This window comes from Paramisgurnus dabryanus, chromosome 7, assembly GCF_030506205.2.
Source record: "Paramisgurnus dabryanus chromosome 7, PD_genome_1.1, whole genome shotgun sequence".
Lineage (NCBI taxonomy): Eukaryota > Metazoa > Chordata > Actinopteri > Cypriniformes > Cobitidae > Paramisgurnus > Paramisgurnus dabryanus.
Window position 1 is genome coordinate 11,489,430 of NC_133343.1, and position 22,005 is coordinate 11,511,434.

Sequence of the window (22,005 nt, forward strand, 5' to 3'; positions counted from 1 at the left end):
GCATTTCTCCGCCTTGACAAACAATCCATTCTCTAGCAACCGCAGAAGCACTCGTTGTACGTGTTGCACGTGTTCCTGGAGAGACGAAGAAAAAATCAATATGTCATCCAGGTAAACATATATGAACTGATCGACCATGTCTCGCAACACGTCATTAACGAGTGCTTGGAAGACTGCTGGCGAGTTAGATAGCCCGAAAGGCATCACGCAGTACTCAAAATGGCCACGAGGGGTGTTAAAAGCAGTCTTCCATTCGTCCCCCTCCCTAATGCGGACCAAATGATAAGCGTTACGTAAGTCCAATTTAGTGAAGAGAGACGCTCCCTGCAACCTCTCAAAGGCTGAAGACATAAGCGGCAAAGGATAAGTATTCTTTACCGTTATGTTGTTCAACCCTCGGTAGTCAATACAAGGTCGCAAGGATCCGTCCTTCTTACCCACAAGAAAGAACCCCGCCCCCGCTGGAGAAGAGGAAGGGCGAATGAACCCCGTTGCTAGAGAACTGGAAATATATTTCTCCATGGCCGCCGTCTCTGGAATAGACAAGGAATATAACTTGCCCTTAGGCGGAGAGGTACCTGGCAATAACTCTATCGCACAGTCATAGGGACGGTGAGGAGGAAGAGAATCAGCCCGCGACTTACTGAACACCTCCTTCAGGTCGTGGTACTCCGCGGGCACGTTAGTCAAATCCACTGCTTCCCCCTGAAACACAGACTCAGAAACATTAACACCAGCAGACAAAAGACAAGACAAATGACACTCCTCGCTCCAGCTAACCACAGATCCGAGACGCCAATCAATCCTGGGGTTGTGTCTATGGAGCCAAGTGTGACCGAGAACAATGGGAGTCTGAGGTGAGTCTGTGATGAGGAATGAAATCTTCTCCGTGTGATTACCAGATGTGATGAGTGAAACAGGAATGGTGGTCTGAGTGATGACTGGAAGCTTGTGTCCATCAAGTGCAAAAGGTGCAATGGGGTGTTTGAGGGAGGTGAGAGGGATCTTGATCTTACGTGCAAAGTTGAAATCCATGAAGCTACCCTCGGCCCCCGAATCCACCAAAGCGTGCTGATCCAGTGTGTGGGTGGACCACCGTAGTCTCACCGGAAGGAGTGTCGATGTTGATGAGGTCTTCCTGGCAGAGATCCCACCCGATAGTAGCCTCAGATTTACTATCGGGCTTGATCTTTTACTGGGCAGCGCTGGATGCGATGTTCTGGGCTGCCACAGTATAAGCACAGTCCAAGGGATCTCCGCCTGATCCTCTCCTCCCGGGAGAGCCGAGCTCGCCCCACCTGCATGGGTTCCAGATCTTCAGGTGGGCTGACCGCAACCTCTGGCCGCCGATGCTGAACCTCTGGACTGGTTGTGCGAGTGTTCCTCCCCCTCCGTCTGGCTGCTTGGTCTAGCCGGTTGTCAATCCGGATAGTGAGGTCGATTAAACCATTGAGTGAAGGGGGAAGTTCCACGGCTCGAATCTCCTGTTGGATGCGGTCAGCCAACTCATGCAGGAAATGATCCCACTGCGCCTCTTCGTTCCACTTACACTCCGCCGCCAGGGTGCGGAACTCGATGGAATAATCAGAAACGGACCTATCCTCCTGCCGTAGGTCCGCTAGCAGCCTGGCCGCCTCCCTCCCGGCGACGGAGCGGTCGAAGACCCGTCTCATCTCCTCCGAAAGGGCGTGGAACGAAGCACAGCAGTGATCTTGATTCTCCCACACCGCCGTCCCCCAGAGGGCAGCCTTCCCCGTGAGAAGGGAGAGAACGAATGCCACCTTCATCTCCTCGGTGGTGAACGTACGGGGCTGCAAGGCGAAGTGCAGAGAACAATGAGAAAGAAAAGATCGACAAAATTTTGGCTCACCCGCATATTTCTCAGGAATGGGGAGGCGTGGCTCGGACTGGGGAGAACCCCCAGTGGTGATCGGCGGTGTGGGGGGCGTGGGGGGCGCAGTGGGCGGCGGTGGATGATGTTGTTGAGCCTGGAGAGCGAGCTCGGAAACCTTCGTCACCATCGCTTGGAAAGCTCGACCCATCTCATCTATGCGTTGTAAAAATTCCTCCAGATGAGATGGGGAGCGATCGCCTGCTGCTTCCATGATGGTCAGATCCTACTGTAACGACACAATAAAGTGGAGGAAGCAAGCGCAGGCGATCAACACAGATTTATTATAAATGATGGTAAGAACAGAGAAACAACAGAACATGTGACAGAGTCCAGGATGTTGGCGATGGTGAACGAAGGTCTACGGTGGCTGAAGAGTGATGAAACGTGAAGTCGGTGATGAGTGTGATAATGGCCAATGGACGAAACCAGGAACGGACCCAACACTCACACGGAGACGACAAACACGAACACTGATCCAATGCACACGAAGACGAGAGACGATAATCCAAGTGGTACTGCTGGAACATGAAATGAGGATCTGACAACAGGAAGAGAACTGAGTGAGTATATGTAGTGATGATGGGTGATGAGGACCAGCTGGAGCGAGGCAATCATACACAGGTGACAACACTTAATCAAACGAGCACATGGCAGAGGTGAGAGAACAAACAAACACACACACACACATGACACGGAGGAAACAGAGGATTTCCTACCGTGACAGTCGGGGCTTATTTCCCGATAACTACCGGCTGCCTCTACATTATCCCTTACATGACGCGTGTGCTGTGCGCGCTGAACACATGCCCTTTTAGTCAACTAAATGAATATACAATGGCAAAGATGAATGCACATTTATATATTGATTCAATAGATTTATAGCATTTTGAAAAAAAAATGGTCATAGATTTGTTGCATTTTGCGGGAAAAAGAATCAGTTTTTATAATAAATCTTTAAATATCAAATTATGGATTTGAATTTTTTTATGTTATTATAACCTAAAGATGCTATGTTAAAGTTTGTAACAGAAAATAGTGGTTTTCATCTTGTCGCTTTCTTGATATAAAATCACGTTTTTACTGAAATTAGTCAAAATGGATTCATTGCATTTTGGAACCAAACTCTTCATATATATTTTCCCACACAGAATATCGGCCAGCCCACACTTCTATAGCTGGAAAGAATCGTCCCTGACCATGAAATCTGTAGGATTGAAATTATAGGAATTTATTACTCTGTCACAACTTGTCACAACCCCCATTTCCATCCTGTACCTTTGCATTCCTGTGCTTACTGATAGTGATCAAAGATTATTGGCAGAGCTGTTACCAAGTACAGTGGGGGTTAAAGGTGATCTTCTGATTGGTCAGTTTGAATGTATTATGTTGGGTTTAGTCACATGGTCAAGGCAAGGGTATAAAATAATACGTTTGTGGGGTCTTCTGTCTTTTCTTCTTCTTGCACTCATCCTTGGAATCCTCTTGGATTCTCTATGCTTTTCTTTTTTACCTGAGCTCTGGGGTTCAGGCCATTAGGCCTAGATTTCAGTGCTCAATGGTGACTCTCTTTCTTCTAACCTTTCTTTCTTTCTCTGTTCTTTATACTATCAGGTAATATCTCACATTCATTGCATAGTGTAACCATTTCAATTGTAACTTTAATCAGTACTTTAAATCAGTTATTAAACCTTTTCATTTACAAATCTTTGTTTTAGTTTTGATTTAAAGGGGACATTCTATGAAAATCAGACTTTTTCCATGTTTAAGTGCTATAATCGGGTCCCCAGTGCTTCTACCAACCCAGAAAACATAAAAAATAGCAACCCTGTAACTTTGTTTTGGTAAGGCTCTCTCTGCAAGCATGTGAATATATAGGTCATTCGGATTTATTTATTTATTTATTTGAGCAGTAGCTATTCTGCTCAAAAGGAGTAGGCAGAAGCAAAAAGCTTATAAACGCCCTCCCCAAAAATTTATATTACAGTAATACAAAAATCATAATACAAAACAACACGACCACAATACAACATCAAACAAAACAAATCAAACAATATACAATCAGACAAAATGTATATACACTTGCAATGTCCAATGATAACAATACTCCTAATGATAAACACGTTCTTCCTCTTTATACCTTTTAAAAATCTTTTGTTTGTATTTATATTTAAATAGATTAATATTTGGACAACATTTCATCTCCATCTCCAAATTATTCCACTGTCGCACCCCATTAACTGTAAGGCTAAAACTTTTCAAGGTTGTACTATGTTTTTGCATCCTAAAATTCATTTCATCACGTAATGCATAACCACCAGTGCGTTCTTGGAACCTTCTTTGTATTTGGCTTGGTAACAATTTGTGCCTTGCTTTATATAGCATCTGTACTGATTGAAACTCAACAATGTCATAAAACTTCATGATCTTAGATTTTAAAAATAATGAGTTTGTATGGTCCAAGAACCCAACTTTGTGAATTACAGTTTTTCTGAATTGCTAAAACACATTTTTTGAAACCATCACTCATTTTCTCAAAACCTTAAACACAAATCCCAATTTTAAACAAAATTCACAGAACCCCTGACTCTTCTAGCAAAATCAAACAATTGCTTCAAAACCATTTCACTTGTACTCAAAATCAAACTAAGCTTTCAAATCATAAACACATAAGTCTATTATATAAAACACTACAAGCATCCATTAGACACTACCTTAAAAAATGGAAAACACAAAATCCAGGAGATCTGCTTACAGAAAAATACATGTTTACTGTACATAACAACACAATTGACAAATACTGTTAAAAATCTATATCACTGTAATCACAAGTTAAGTTCAGTGAATATAGTGAATACTTTACTGTAAGTACTGCAAGTAATAGTAAGTTTTCAATATTACTGTAAGCAGCACTTGTATTTTGTAAAAAGTCAGCAATCCAACTGCAAATTTTGCCAATTGCATCATCTCTGGTGTCCTTTTCTTCCTCATACTCTTCATCTACCTCTGTTTCCAATTCACACAATTGGTAAAAAAATACCATTAGATAAAAGTGTGTAGAATTTTGAGTTGTTGTGTTTACTCGATGATAACGGTGTTTTAGTTGTGTTCAACTTTTGCCTGCCTGTGTTTAGTATTTATAAAACAAGTGCATTGCAGTGTGAAATGTGTGTTTTAGTGAGAAGTTTGTGTTTAGAATTTTGCAAAAAGAGTGCATGATTGGACAGATGGGTTTAGGCCACTATGAATTTGGTTCAGAGATTGGGGTTTAGTGTTTTAGCAATTCAAAAAAACTGTAATCGGATAACTCTTTTTTGCAACATTACCGCCCCTTCATCTGCGCTATCCAACCATGACGCTGCCTCGAGTGTGAGAGTCAGAGAGAAAGAATGACTGACAGCACGACGCGATTGTATTCCCTCAAACACTAGCCTACAATCTTATAACTTGTAGTTTTAATAATCTTTCTACGTTGAATTAACATTACCTTAGTGCAAGAGAGAGAGCGAGTGAGTGAGAGAGAGCGAGTGAGTGAACGAATGAGAGAGAGAGAGAGCAATACAACAAGTATGTTGTTTAATATATTTCTCTGAAGTTTATATGAGTGAACACGAAGATTAATGCACTGCACGAGACAGAGTGAGGGAACAACGCGTATTCACTATCATACACAATAAGCATAAATATGTTGTTTAATGTTTCTCTCAAGTTTAAGCATTAAACGTGTTGTTTTATTACAGATCATTTAAATGTGCTCGTGTGGTTTGGTCGAAAAGTAAACTTCTGAGTGTCTGTGGAAGTGTTTTTTATTGTAACATGCTGAAAATCATTGTGCCTGTTTCTGGCAGCATGAGACCTAAAAGTCTTTATTTTTATTCCACAATGTTCCCCATCTGCTGATAAACATGTATTTAGTATGCATAAAACAGATGATTGACTTTTTAAACTTGTTCAAATATATAATGCTTAACATCGCTTACTAACTTCTTTCGTGAGAATAGCCGTTTCTCAAAACCAAGTATGCCGAACTCGGACTTGTGTCCTTCGTAGTTCGAACTTGCAAGTCGCGAAATGCATTCTGGGAAACTTCGCTGTCATAAGTCCACACAAGTCTCCTCTGATGCATCCTCGATAAAATGGGCGGATCAAGAACACATCCGGGGATTTTATGTGAACTTGGGCTTGATGCGAACTTTGAATTGGAACAGTACTTGAGCCGCGACTGATGACGTTTCACAAGTCCGCAAGAACACAAGTACTGACAAGAATGCATATTGAGAAACGGCTAATATCTCCCTGATGCTCTGTCATGTCTACAGCGCGAGCGCTTGAGACTCCGCCCAACTGAGCAGCTCATTTGGATTTAAAGGGATACACACAAAAACGGTGCATTTTTGCTCAGCCCCATAAAGTGCCTATTTTAACATGCCACAATAAATTACCTATATGGTATTTTGAGCTAAAACTTCACATAATGTACTCTGGGGACATCAAAGATTTATTTAATATCTTAAAAACGTCTTGTGGAATGTCCCCTTTAAAGGCGCTCTAAGCGAATAATGTGCGACGTCACTTCCTGTTGATGTTTGAACTGTTTTCAAACAGACAGAGCGTAGCTAACTCCTCCCCCTCCCCCTCCCTTCCGTGCTTTCATGAACGCGCCCAACCCCCACCCCCAAATCCTTCTTGTCGTTTATTGGCTGGAACACTTTGTTATGGTTTCTGTTTGAAGGTTTGGCCATTTGTTGATATTGCCGTTTGTGAAGCCTGGGCTGTCTACAGAGATCGCGTTTTTTTACAGTTTGATCAGCGGACAGGCAGCAAGCAGATAGTGAGGAGATGTTTCCGGTATGTAACAAAAAATGTTTTATGGTCTAAAACGCTTCAATTCGCTTAGAGCACCTTTAAGGCTAATACTTAAGGCTACTTATTGCAATACAATATATTTTTATTCTAGCAATGTTCTCCAACATATTTTGCTATCATAACTGCACTTATTTCCGCTGTTGGTATAAGTTGCAGAAGGGTGATAATTGGCCAGAAATACACAGTTTTACACCATCTTGCTGTTAATATTTCTCAGTCATTTTGGCGTTCCTACAGACTGAACCACTGTAGTGAATCCATTCTTACAAACCCCTACTTGTCACAATATTGGAATTGCATGAGGATAATTAAATTACAGAATTTTGTTTTTTTATTTTTAGAATTATTATTTCTTTAAGTCCACTTACCAGGCATTGTCTTTGAGAACATCTCGACCGTCAAATGAATAGATGTGTGTGTTATCGGTCATTCTGCCCTCCGAGTCACTAAAGATAGACTCCCAATCACTGAATAATACTTCATCCTGTGGTAAAAAATATTTTAAAAAACTATACAATAAAATTTAAACTTAAAATTAAGTAACACTTACTTTAAGATTTACTATAGGAAGCTGATCCCTGTCATTCTTTTGAACAATACTGTACAGATCCTGTAACCGTGATGACAGGAATGCCCTGAAAGTTCCTTTGACCCCAATGGCTTGGGCTTCTAAAAAGCACTGGTGGTCAACACCTTTTATACCCTGCATGTCACCCACATGAGGTGAGTTGAGGGCAATTAGGTGCAGCTAAGGTGACAAGAAAAGCAAGAAAAAAGCAGAGATTAAGTTATACAGAAGAACTGTTAGCAAAGCTCTTTTTACATAAATATTAGTCCATTTTTGGATAATGGGTACTGACCCCAGGGCCGGATGTGTGTGTGTGGGCTGGAAGCTGAGTCTCTTTAATGAAAGGCCTACGGTGGAGAATACTAATACTATGATAGCTGCTGTCAGGATGGCCAGAGTGATGTGGGTGGCTGCTGTGAGGGTGGTGCCTCGGATCAGGATAGCCCTGATGAATTGGGTCAGCTGAAGAAGAGTATTGTGGATCATAGTGTCTGGGATCAGCTGGATCTGTCAGTCCATGGTATCTGGGATTGGGCAACACAGGGTACTTGGCTTCAGGTGGAGGAGGGGCTTGTGGTGGAGAGATTGTGGGGTAATCATGAGTGTAATGAACAACCAAAGGAGTCTTGACTGAAGCCACAGAGTTATCCTTGAAACAGATAGAGCAAAAACTCACAAGTGAACCAATGAGACATACATGATCATACATAATGATTGTCTTATTCTAAATTCTGAGTTTTTTGAGTATAATGGTGCTTTTCTATTGCATAGAACCCTATGGGTCAGGTCATGTCAGCTCACTATACTTTGGCTTAGTTAGCATTTACATTGAGTTTAGTACCACTTCAGGGTGGTATGGATTATAGGTGTGGCGTTATTTTTGCGCTGCCTACTGCTATGACATCATACAAGTGAAAGCGAGCAACCGAGACAGCATTGTTGGATTGCAGTGTTTCCCATACATGAATTTATTTATTTGTCAGTCCTTCAAAAAATAAAAATTGAACACTACAAATAGATGTTTGCACATTGCGTTTATTACTACCTACATCTCACATGAGAGTTTCTGTACATACAGCGCTGGCATAATTCGACCCGCTCCACTGAGCCTCATTGAAGTTGCAAAAATGCAGAACATGCGGACGTGCGCGTCATGAATGTGCTGCCACAAACTGAAAAGTTTGGTAAAGTAAACACTGGTATGGTGTTCCTGATTCTCTGCATGTGGAGGTTTTCACCGCTAAAAGCAACAAAGCACAGATCACAACAGGTTTGCTCAAAACAGAGCATGCACAAAGGTAAAGCTAATCTGCATTTAATAACGATGATGCTGGTAGTGACGATTCTCTCAGGCCAATCAGTGATTAAGTATCCGCTCAGATCACTTGGAACTACGTTCTCTACCTAGTGGAAAAGCCCCCAAAAGTGAGCCGACCCGACCCAACCTGTGCAGTACTATGCATTGGAAAAGCGCCATAAGTCACATGTATGCTTAATTAGAGACCAAGCAAAGGCTCTGGTATCATTAATAAAAATAAACTACTTATAAATTACTCATAACTCACCAGAACCTTGGGAAAAGGACTATATTCTCCTAGCTGAAACAAACAACCAAAAACATTAGACACTTTTACATTTGTGCTCTTTAATCTAGTTAACCTGGTGGCTGTATAAGCCAGTAATCTATTTATAGCAAAACAGAAAAAAAATATATTGCATTTATCAAAATGGCCAAAGATGATAGGTTGCTGATAATACAGACATTTATTCAATTATTACTAAATACTTTGTTAATGAGTCTATAGATTATTTTTAAATTATAAATTGCCTACAGGACTACAACTCTATGACACATGTAATGTGTTCTTTAAGCCACTGTACTACCATGTGGAAGTTATACAGTTGTATAAAAAAATAGCAGTACAATATCAGTAACCTGATCATCTACTGGTATTAGTAGTAGTAATATTTCTACACTGCAAAATAAATTACTTACAAAGTAGTAGTGTAATAGAAAAACATGATATCCTCACGACTTCTGAGTAATCAAAATAATAGCAGTGTGAAGTTTAATTAGAAAATGAGTTCATTCTGTAATTTTGGGAAATCAAATCTGTCTTGTTGTCCTTTATTAAGAAAGAAGGGAAGCAAATGTTTAACCCATTGTTATAAAATATATCTGCTTCTGAATTTCTAAAAAAAAATAGGCCATTCAAAACATTGCTCAGAGGAGCAACGCAATTTGATTAAAAAATGTATCTGAGATGGGAAAACGTATAAAGAAATTAAACAAATTTTAGGATGCTCAGCTAAAATTATCTCAAATGATCGCAACTATTGTTAAAACAGATTGATGAATATTCATGACAATCTTCAGCTATTCATCACCTTAAGAAAGATCAAAGATGATCTTAAATGATTTGTACTGTGTACTGTGACGGTAAGAAGACATCTGATTGAAGCTAAGCTGTTTGCAAGTAGCCCTGCAAAACACTATTGTTGAAACAAATGAATGTGCAGAATTGAATCAAAACATCAACTGGCCTAAAGAAAAATAGCGCAACATTTTGTGGACTGATAAGAATACAATTTTTCTTTTCAGGTGTAGTGGTTATCAACAATCCTTGGGTACTGAATTCAAGCCACATACACCGTGAAGACAGTTAAACATGGAGGTGCAAAAATCAGTAAAAATCAGTTGAATACATCAGAATACTTGAAAAGATTATGTTGCCTTTAGCCGAAGAAACAATTCCCCCTAAAATGGGTGTCAACAAGACAACCACCCCACACACACAAGCAAGTTAATAAAATTTTGGTTGCAGACAAAAAGGATTGAGGTAATGTATTGGCCAGTTCAATCCCCTGATCTCGACCTCATTGAAAACTTGTGGAGTTACATTAAAAATGCAGTTTCTGAATCAAAACCTAAACATCCATAACTGCGGATCCTGGGATGAAATATCTGTTTCTACAGATAGCATATATTTATCTGAAACAGATAACAGATCTGAAACCTGTAGGTGCCAGAAGTTGGTTGACTCGATGCAACACAGATGCGCAGCAGTTATCAATGTCAGGATATCCACATGGATGAGGAAGAAGTCTGGTTAGCAGAGGGAAACATACAGGTAAGTCCGATGAGACCAGACAGTGACTGTGTGAACCTTATATAAAGCAGATGGTTAGAATGATTAGAATTCTGGTGATCATGAGTGTTGAGAACCTGGTGACTTTGTGACAGTACTCCGCCTTCACGGGCTTCTCCTGAGGACTGAATGTTCCTTCGACATCTAGGAGGGTGCCCTGTGCTGCGAGGTGCAGGTCAGTCAAGGTGATCATGATGGAAGGTAGCTAGGAGTTTGAGGTCTAAGATGGCATCCCTGGAAACTCACGAACGCTACACTGAGCCATATTCCTCCCAATCAACAAGATATTCCAGACGCCCCCTCAATGTCTACAGTCCAAGATCTCCTTGACTGTTTGGACTCCTTTATCATCCCCAAGGGATGGTAGGGGGTTTACGTTTGCCCCACCTGGTTCTGTGGGGGAAGAAAATATGATAGGTGAGTTATATATGACTTGTTAGTCTGAGTTTAAAGGCTACCGGATCGATCTCCTTTACCATCTCAAATGGTCCGATATTCCTGGAACTCAGCTTTCTACAAGGAAGACACAAATGGATATTCTTGGTTGTTAGCCAAACCTTTTGTCCTGGAACATAATGAGGAGTATTGGATCGACAAGTGTCTGAGTGGATTTTGAACCTTCTGATGGCCCCCTGTAGATGATGGTGAGCTGAGTGCTAGACCCTCTCACACTCCTGGAAACAGTGATTCACAGATGGTACCTCAGATGGTTTTTCAGTCCAGGGGAGCATAGGTGGTTGGTAACCGAGCATGCACTAAAAGGGTGTTAACCTAGTGGCTTGTTGTCAGAGTGAAAACTGTGCGTACTTGTCCCATGGAAGGAACTGGCTCCAGGAGTGCTGGTGGCTATTGCAGGTAAAAAAAACGGGTTACCTCTTGGATCTTGTGTTCAGTTTGGCTGTTTGACTGGGGATGGTAGCAAGAGAATAGGCTGACAGTCACATCCATAATTTTTAAAAATGACTTCCATACTTAAGATGTAAACTGAGAGCCCCTTTCTGAGATAATGTCTTCGGGAATTCCAAATAATATTTAAGGGAATAGGACAGATGGAGTTAGATAAGCTTTCAACCATGATGAAGATGCATGTGTTACCCTCAGACATTGGAAAATCAATGGCAAAATCAACTCCCAGATGTGACCAAGGACGAGTCGGGACAGGTAGGGGTAGTAGTTTTCCAGAAGGAAGTGTTTAAGGAGTCTTGGCCATGGAACACTCCTTGCATCAAACCTCCTTATATCTTCTGCCATGTTGGGCCACCAGAACTTGTTCCTGATGAGTGAGTCGTGCCCAGATGACCAGTACCAATGATGTATAAACTTTGATGATGAGTGAAGTACGTTGTGCAGGAGGTACAAACTGTAGATTAGGAGGGGAGCCTGGCAGAGTTCCATCAGATGTTTGGTCAATGACATCTTCATCACTCTACTATATAGGGCTTATGATGAGGTTGGCTAATCGGATGACATCGACTTCCACTACAAAAGGCTGTGACAGATCGGGGTGTAAGATAGTTAACAGAAAGCAGCTTTCAACTGGATGAAGGCTTCTTTAGCTTGAGGATCCCAACATAAGGTTTTGGGTTTACCTCAGAGGGTAGAAGTGAGAAGATGGGCTATGAGGCTATAATCTTGGATGAACCGGCAATAAAAGTTTGCGAAACCAAGGAATCTCTGGAGTTCTCGCAATTGTTTTTTGAAACTGCAAAATAGCATCAGGGATGGTTTGCGCCGGAACACGCCTCTTTTTTGCGCTGGACCGCCCAGGGAGCGCAAGTTCATTCCCTAGTTTGCCGACGTGCGTCTGTGGAGGGAAAAACCCGCTGTGCGCCGGTGCAAAATACGAATGATACATGCGTCACTGACAAAGTCAATTGCGCTGGGTGCAAGACAGGGCCCTGAATATCACGGCTATGTTTATGCAACCGGCCACTGGTTGCATTTAAAAACTAAGGGTACAATGGAGAAGAAAACCATTGGAATCCTACTCCCGACCAGAGTATGCCGCCGGGTTGAGCAGTGGTTACTGGTGTGGTGACGGGTTGTAGTGAGCTGTGGAGTATGTCAACCAATTCCTGAAATGGACCTCAGGTTGAAGTGCTCATGATGCTGTAATTGGTCTGATCTTCTGTCAGGTGTAAAACACAGACGGAAGAGATAAGATACAAATAACAGGTAATTTTAATGAAATAAAGAGCACAACAATAAAACAGGTCACTTGGACGACAGGATTCACTCAAAGAAGACAGGTGAGACTTCCACACACCCACACCCACACACCCACTTCTTGACAGATATGAATAACAATAATAACACTTTTCCTTTCTTTACAGGTGGATCACAGAGAATGACGACGATGAGGATATCCCCATGCATATGGAATGAGTCTGGTAAGCAGAGGGAAACATACAGGTAAGTCCAACAAGACCAGACAGTGACTGTGTGTGTGTGTAAACCTTATATAGAGTAGATGATGATGACGGTAATGAAGAACCGGTGCATGTGATTAGAATTCTGGTGATTGCGAGCGTTACGGGTGTTGAGAACCAGGTGACTCTGTGACAATCAACAACAATGGTTATGCAACTAAATATAAGTAATTAAATTTTTAAAGTAAATTTAAATCTTAATACATTTCTTCAGTTTGAAGAAATGTCTAAAGAGAAAGATGTTGACATTGCTATTTAAAAAAAAAAATCATTTTATTTTTTTCCTTTAAAAGAACAAGACAGATTTGATAATTTTTGATATAAGGAAATAAAATATAATTATAAAATATTTACTTTTACTTTGCACTTTATTCACTTTTATTAGTACACTGCTATTTTTTAACAAAACTGTACAGTAATGTAGCAACAATAACACTGTTGATAAATACCATGATTTGTCTGACGCCATCATCTACTCTCATATAAAGGTCTCTGTTCTCTTTCACATAGATCAGTGTGCCTTCTAGATGCTGGCGAGTGGTGGCAGCCATCATGTCGAAAGTCGTCAAAACTAAAACCTGAGAAAATAACTGTTTAACTGTCAAGATTAAGAAGAATAACCAACTACCTCATAGAAAATCATTGGATCAGAATTTCTCAACCATTTTTGGAACACCCCACCCCAATTCAAAGTGCAGAGTCAAAAAGCATCTTACCAGAAGTAACTATTACAAAGGGTGCAAACATCCACTGATGTCAAGAAGGTTAAGTAAAGTTTTGAACAGTGTTTGGAGTCATCTGATATTTTTTTTTTTTAAGATCTTATTTATTTATTTAATAATAACATTCAACCACAAAAGATACAAGCAATTCACACTGATCATCCTGTTCAAAGATTTACATACACTTGGCCCTTATTGTGTCAGGCTGCCTTTTGGAGCAACAGAAAATGTTTGCACCTAATACTTTTGTATTAGTCTTAAATGTCCTAGTGTGAAAACATGGATCTCCACATCATACAGTCACTAATGGAAAAAGGTCAAACAAGTAGAAGTTGGGAAAAAATAATGTGCAGGACTTTTGTGTGAAGACCAGGGGGCGGGTTAATGACTCATCAAACAAGGGACTTGTGAACAACCAGGGGCAGTTCTAGACCCTTTATAGGGGAGCTTCAGCCACCCTGTCTGTCATCTTAGACACCCTTAAATAAGTCTTAATAATTCTACCAAACTTTCAGAGTTCAGAATTCATTCGAAATGAATAATGAAAATAACGCAAAATGCAGGGCATATCGATGATAAAGAATAATGAGTTTATGAGGCGTTTAAGCCAGTGGAGGGGAGTGGAAGAGAGCGCAAGCAGCTGTGCTACAGGTCACCCAGAAGCAGCTGCAAATTTAAAATTATTGTTTCATAAAATATCCTGCATGGAAGCTCATAGAAGGGATTTTTGCTAATGTTTTAATTTGTTTGCTAGTCTGTTTGAGTGCAGTCATGTCTTGCAAAATATAAGAATATTTGCCGTACAGTGTACATTTTAGGACATCCTCAGACCTCAGCATCAGTACTTAGGCATCAGATAAAACGGCATCACGCTTCAGTCTTAAACGCATCAGTTCTTAGAGAAAACATGGTTAGGACCATTTTTTTAATGCATTTGGCCTAAGACAATTTTACACATGATCACATGAATCACAAACTGTTTCAAATGGCAAAAAGTCTTTGATATCTTTTCTTTTTACTGTCTTTATTAATCCCTACAGTTCCTTAAATGTATAACATGTTGCATGACGATTCATTTATGATGCTGAATTAAATTCCATTAGCATATGTACAGTGAGGAAAATAAGTATTTTACACTCTGCTATTTTGCAAGTTCTCCCACTTAGAAATCATGGAGGGGTTTGAAATTGTCATCGTACAGTAGGTGCATGTCCACTGTGAGAGACATAATCTAAAAAAAATCCAGAAATCACAATGTATGCTTTTTAAACTAGTTATTTGTATGATACAGCTGCAAATAAGTTTTTGAACAGAATTCTGACCCTCAATGACCTGTTTGTCTGCCTTTAAAATGTCCACCTCCACTCCATTTATTATCTTACATTAGATGCACCTGTTTGAGGTTGTTAGCTGCATAAAGACACCTGTTCACCCCATACAATCAGTAAGAATCCAACTACTAACATGGCCAAGACCAAAGAGCTGGCCATAGACACTAGAGACAAAATTGTACACCTCCACAAGGCTGGAAAGGGCTACAGAAATGGCCAAGCAACTTGGTGAAAAAGGTCCACTGTTGGAGCTATCAGGATGGTCCATATAGCACCGGGGTTCAACATGTTCAAACCAGCAGGACAGGAGGCCACAGAGGCGCCGGCAGGACAGAAGGCCATGGAGGAGCCGGCAGGACAGGAGTGACCATGATACTGGAGACTGTTATTCATGGAGAGCTCACGGTCACTACGACGCTGGTGATATGAATGAAAACGTCATTATCCGTTTTGCGTCAGTACACTTGCACCAGCGCAGCACGTACACTTACAACAGCAGAGCTAGACCTTCAGCCTATGTGCCGGCTTGGCCCCGGCCCAATTTAAACCCTGTTGCTGAAGGAGATGGATCTGAACTCCGGCAGGATGTGTTGTGGACCCGAGGAGGCGGTGCTGCTCTCTGGTGCGCTCTTGCCCAATTTAACCTATGGATTTATTATGCATAACTGGCCACAAACTTATTACTTTTAATGTATTTGCACCTTTACCATAGACAACAAAGGAGCATGTTTTCTCTTTTAGAAAAATTTGAGATATTGACCTAGATGCTGTCTAGAATGGCATTTATCTACATTATTCAGTGTATTATGGCATGTCACTGAATAAAACTGTGTGAAAATAGTCTTCTTGTATTCTGCGCTCACAGCAAATGTTTAATTTTTGCAAGTTTTGGTTTGGGGGAGGGGTAAAAATACAGCTTTATGCACTAAAGGATCCCGTATTAAAGGGCTTCTTGGGATTCCAAGAGTCACCAGCAGGTTTAAATACATGCTTGCATCTTAACGGTGGCTTTTTATTGCTGCCTTTTCCTAATATTTTTCTTTAAAAATATTTTTAAAAGCCTTTATATAGTCAAATCTTTCTTTACTGTGAATCACTCATACATCTTATAATAGTTCAATAATTTCTGTTTAGATCCACCAAATATAAATTGTTATAGGAAGTATTTTGCTTTTTTTAAGATAATGCAAAGTTTTTTCATACCCATATTGTAGGAAAACTACAACTTGCTAAATAATTTGGAACAGCATATTTTTCAAAGTATTAAAGTATCTTTTAACATTTTAATTTAATTTAAATAAAATTACATCCACACTGTCATATAAGTGTTGAGGGTAAAATCAAAGGTATAAACTTACTGACTATTGGAAAAAATAAACAAAAATGGCATGTGCATAATAATTTGGAACGTGGTGTAATTATAGGCCTCAAACTTACCATTTGTTGCCAAGGTTCTGGAGCAGGTGGTAGCTGGTCAGCTACAACATCATCTTTTTGCAAGCAGACTACTGGAACTTTTAAAACAGGTTTTAGGGCTGTGTAGTGTGTACAGTACTGTTACTGCCCTCTTGAGGGTGATGAATGTTCTCCTTGTTGCAGCAGACTCTGGGGCTTGTGGCATTTTTGTTTTGTTAGATCTCAGTGCTGCATTTGACACCATCTGTCATACTACATTGATGGACAGGTTACATAAGTGGATTGGTCTTTCTGCTATAGCTTTAAAGTGTTTTGAATCATATCTTTCAGAACCCTCCCAATTTGTCTATTCTGAAACAAACTGATTTCAGACTGTTCCATTACGGCAGGGCGTAACCCCATGGGTTGGTGTTGGGTCCTACTCTCTTCAGCATCTATATGTTGCCTCTTGGGCAGATTATTAGGAAGTATGGTCTGGGATATCATTGCTATGCATATGATACCCAGATCTATATAACCCCATTCACACAGACCTTTGGTCCCAGAAAATACCATAAATTTGCCAGACAAGCGTCTGTGTGAACACAAACTCATCCTGTTAATCTTCTGGGATGGTTGCCGGAAAGAGAACCTAGTCAAATACACGGAAAACCCTTGTGTGAACAGAAGCCGAAACAATGCCGTAATGGGCGTGTCGTAGTGAGGATGTGCGCGTCATCACAACAAAAGTTATGGTTCAGCTCCTTAAAACGAGAGATAACATGCATATCAACATTCACCACGAGAAATGTTGCAAACTATTGAAGCATTTATCAGGAAATGATATATGAGACGCATAAACAATGCACGTGCCGTAGTGAGTATGCGCGTGTCATGGCAACATGAAGTTGGTTCAACTCTTTAAAATGAGGGATTTACAACATTCAGAACGAGAAATGTCAGCAAACTGGACTGAAGCAGATATCAGGTAAGTTCGTCACTTACTGTGTTGAAACGGAGATCATTCAGCAGCATAAAAGAATATCGCGTCACGTGCTCATTTGAGCTATAATAAACGAAAATACCCGCATGTCATCCCAACAAGATATATCGTTCAGCTCTTCAAAATGTGGGTTTTAAATGCATATAAACAATCACGATGAGAAACTATATTAAAGCAGAGATCAGGGAGCTCGTCAAATATCCATTCTGAACCGGAGATCATTCACCAGCATAGAACTGTGCGTTCACGCCCTCCTTTATAGTCTTGTCATAAACAAAAATGCACGCGAGTGGTTTCTGGAGAGAGAAATAATAAATAATTTGCAAACTTCAGTAGAACTGCGTAGAAGAGAGGGCGGGACTTTCAACAGGTCACGTGTCTTTCCGGGACCATCAGATGCCGGGTAATCTTGGCAGTGTGAATGAACAAAAAATCGAATGATTCCGGTAAAATCCAGGATGCCTTTCCTGTGTATTTTCCGGAATGTCTGTGTGAAAAGGGCTTATTAGTACTCAACCTGATGCTACATCAGCATTTACAACTTTATCTGCTTGCTTACTGAAAATACAGATCCGGATGAAACAGAACTTCCTACAGTTAAACTTTTCAAAAACTGAAATTTTCTTGAATGGCAGTTCAGCTACTGTAAAAAGATGTATTCATTTTAAACTTTCTGTGGATGGGTGCCTGAGTCTTCCTTCCGCACAGGTCCGTCATTTGGGTGTGACACTTGATGCACAAATGACTTTTAACACTCATTTTAAGAATGTAACTAAAGTAGCTTTTTATCATCTTCGGAATATTGCACGTATAAGACCATTTGTGCGAGACCTCATGCCGTTTAGTCCAAGGCCATTTTGTCCGATATCCGACGTGCAAGACTCTAGTCTTGACCATGTTTTTCTGAGAATTGATGCTTTAAAGTCTGAGGCGCGATGCCATTTTATCAGATTCCTGAGTACTGATGCTGAGGTCTGAGTATCAAAAGTTATAACCGTTAACATTTTGTTGATACACAGTAAACTACAGTACCATAAACAACTGTATTGGCGTTATCTAATATTAACTGCTGGTGAATACTCACCCCAGATAATGGTCCAGGTGGTCCGGGGGGACCGGGAGGCCCAGGGATATTGATTGCTAAAGGATAAAGGTGTTGAAGTTTACATTAACATTTATTTATTTAGCAGATGCTTTATCAAAGATAGAGCATTAAAATATTTTAGACAAAATGTTAAAAGCAACTTCCTTAGACATTGAATATTTCTTTCTGTTTTGTAATCATTTGTGACCCTGTCTGTGAAATCCAGGTTTAAGATTAATAATCTAATTATGAGATTAGGAACATTAGTTTGATTTCACTCACAGATTTTCCTTTAATTTCAATCTTTTACATGACCTTACTTAGTCAATATTACAGATATCAAGATACAATTTTCACAGAATGTTCCTTAAGGGGTTGTTTGTTGTGGTACATCGCTAGGGTTGCCAACTGGTCCGTATTAGCCAGGACGTCCCGTATTTTGAGCCTAATAATTTGTCCCATATGGGACGTCTCGCATCCCGTTTTTTGACTGCAACGCTGATCTAACAGTGACTGATACAACAGGCTTGTTCGACTTCATGTGGCACCACAAGAACCTGATGGCAGATCAAAATCCTGTGTAAGGGAATCGAGAAATCAATTAAAGACTGCTATCCAAATGCTCTTGCGGTACTTTGATGTCATCCACTTGTTAGTTCCTGCAGCACCACAAGCAGCAACAGCAGCCGTGCTGATCACGACACTTGAGAATGATTTCCGACACCTTTCATCCAATCACAGACCCCTTCAAACATAATCAGTATATGTATAAGGGGGTCAAATAATACAATTTAATGTTTTTTATTATAAAGTGTGTTATTTAGCTGTTTGTGCATTTATAAGATGCATTACGATTGTGGTGGAAGGCAGTTATGGGTGCTGGCCTGGCCACGCCCCCTTAGGTAATCACTTTCACTTGCGTTCTGGTTAGGATGAGCATATATAAAGGCCGGAGGTAAGGCAACCGGATGTTATGCTCAGCTGTTTGCATTTTCTTTTGTGTAGTTTTTTTCGTTTAAGTTAGTAATTTGTGTCTCAGCTTATTTTTGTTCTTTTCTTGTGATATTTAATACTCTCTTGTTTTCTTTTCTTTTGCTTATTCATTGCAATGTATTATTTGTTTTCTTTTTCTGTGTAATTGCTTAAGTCTTTTGATTTGGGTAAATGTTGAGTTTGTTTTTCTTTTGAAGTTTTGTTTATTTTGTATGTAAATTGGGGTCCTGAGGAAGGCAGACTGCTTATCACTGAGCAGAAATAGCCTCCCCTAACGTGGTGTGGATTCGCAGAGACTGTTTGATTTGCAGTGAATCTGTTTAGGGCAAAGTGGTGATTTTGTGCACGTGTGTATCTATTTATTATTACAGTTACTATCAAAGCTCTTTTGATTATTATTCCTTATTACTTCATGTCAGTGGTGTGCCTTGATTTTTATGAGTGCCCTTTTAGCCCTTTAAGATCTTTTTAATATAACATTGTGAATAAAGCTTTATGAATCATTTTGTACCAATTATCCACGTCTCTGAGTCCTTTTTTAGGGAGAGTGAACCTATGGGCCTTTTGGGTCCTTCCTGGGGGGATAAATCCCAGGTGGCACAGTTGTTGCACTGGTGAACATTAGAATAATTATGTATGCAGGTTATTCAGTTCTTTAGAACTCGCCTCTTTGGCGTGTTCATTGCCACATTTGTGACCAGTCACGGAAAGTAGGGACACAAGTCGGATCTGGGGCATTTTGAGTTATTCATATATTCTGAAAGTGCAGTTTCTAAGCTTTCTACCGATGTGTAACACATGGAAATCTGATAAGGTTTGGAGAAGTTGTGGCCATTTGAATGTAACACATTCAAGAAAGAGAATGCTGAGAAATTTGTGAAAGAAAAAAGTTAACACTTTCCCTTTTCCCTGGCTGGAGAGACAATAGGGCTCATTTACATCTCATTTAGCTAAGCCATACCCCCTGTAAAGCCGTTTTGAGATACAGATTCTAGCATCATATGTAATATTTTATTACAGAAGTCCGAATGAACAACATGCAAAAATAAACAGGACTTTTACCTTTGTGGGGATCACAAGTCGAATCCAGTCTGTTTCAGATGTGTGAATCATCCAATGATTTTTGTCCACAAATGCGTATAATCCGTGAAATATAGATATATAGTCTATTGTTTACATCAGATTTCGCATGAACTTCTGGTAATAGAATATAATATACAATCTGAGGACTATTTACATCGTAACATGTATATCAGATTACAGTCCGGTATTTGCGTTCCGTTAAACACATGAACCCGCCTTCAAATTTTGTATTTAAAATAGGGTCTCTGTGTAACTTATGAGTTTGACTTCATGCTGCGCTGCAAGACGTCAAAGTACCACGAGAGCGAGTTGAAATTAACTCTTTCACCGCCAGCGTTTTTAAAAAAAGTTGCCAGCCAGCGCCAGCGTTTTTCATGATTTTCACCAAAGTTTAATGCCTTCCAGAAAATGTTCTTCTTTAAATATATAAACATACAATATACCAAATGAAAGAACAGACCCTCTGCTTTCAAACAAAAAAACTGTTTCATCCTACCTTTAGTGGTTCTTTTGCAATCAGCTTTTGAATATGGGTAGGTTTTTGCAAAAACACCATATTTTGAGCAAAAAGCAGAGATAATTCCATTTTTGTGACGGACTTTTCATACAGATCACATTCAGAGCGATCTTTAAAACAGACACGGACATGCAGCAGCTTGCCATAGGGCAATACTTTCGGGTTTAAAAAGTTGTGGAAGAGCGGTATTGCGGAAAGACGGAAAATCTCGTCATTGGCGGGGAAGCGTTTTCTCTTAATTGACAAGATGTCTCGTCAATGGCGGGGAAAGAGTTAAACTACTCCGTAAGATTTCTTGAAGAGCTCTCGCGGTACTTTGACGTCATCAGACTGTGGCGCCCCATAAAGTCAGTGACGCGGCTGACGTACGATGCGGCTGACTGTTATTTGTTCCGCCCCAGCTTCTTTTATTTTTCTTTTGTTTTGTGCGCCCGAGCTTCATTTACATTCAGGGGAGACGCACGCTATAAGTTTGAACAAAATAAATAAAACTAAGCAAACATGTCTGAGGAACAGGGCAGCCGCGTCACTACAAGTCACGTGACTTCACGCTCGAGCCGGAAGAGAAGACAATGCTGAATAAAGTCGTAGTTCTTGCTATTTTTGGACCAAACTGTATTTTCGATGCTTCAACACATTCTTACTGACCCACTGATGTCACATGGACTACTTTGATGATGTTTTTATTACCTTTCTGGACATGGAAACCGTACATAGATTTTCAATGGAGGAAACAGAAAGCTCTCGGACTAAATCTAAAGTTAAAACATCTTAAACTGTGTTCTGAAGATGAACGGAGGTCTTCCGAGTTTAGAACGACATACGGGTAAGTCATTAATGACATTATTTTCAGTTTTGGGCGAACTATCCTTATTCAGTAGTCACGCTGTTCCCTGTGTGGGCGGAGGCGAAAACACAAGCTTATACAGTATGTAAATATACACACAGACAATGACGCCCCCAGCTGCACGCTA

The 22,005-nt window shown here is 40.3% G+C and overlaps 1 protein-coding gene across 1 annotated transcript in view; it reads right to left on the reverse strand.

The window, feature by feature from the left end:
- col18a1b (collagen type XVIII alpha 1 chain b) overlaps window positions 1–22,005 on the reverse strand; it is a 127,557-nt gene that overhangs the window by 19,223 nt on the left and 86,329 nt on the right. Inside the window, exons 32-37 of the mRNA XM_065240291.1 lie at window positions 18,439–18,494; window positions 13,353–13,493; window positions 8,891–8,923; window positions 7,618–7,974; window positions 7,308–7,505; window positions 7,126–7,241 (exon numbers count right to left, since the gene is read on the reverse strand). Of these exons, the coding sequence (XP_065096363.1) occupies window positions 7,126–7,241; window positions 7,308–7,505; window positions 7,618–7,974; window positions 8,891–8,923; window positions 13,353–13,493; window positions 18,439–18,494 (901 nt within the window). The remainder of the gene's footprint in view (window positions 1–7,125; window positions 7,242–7,307; window positions 7,506–7,617; window positions 7,975–8,890; window positions 8,924–13,352; window positions 13,494–18,438; window positions 18,495–22,005) is intronic.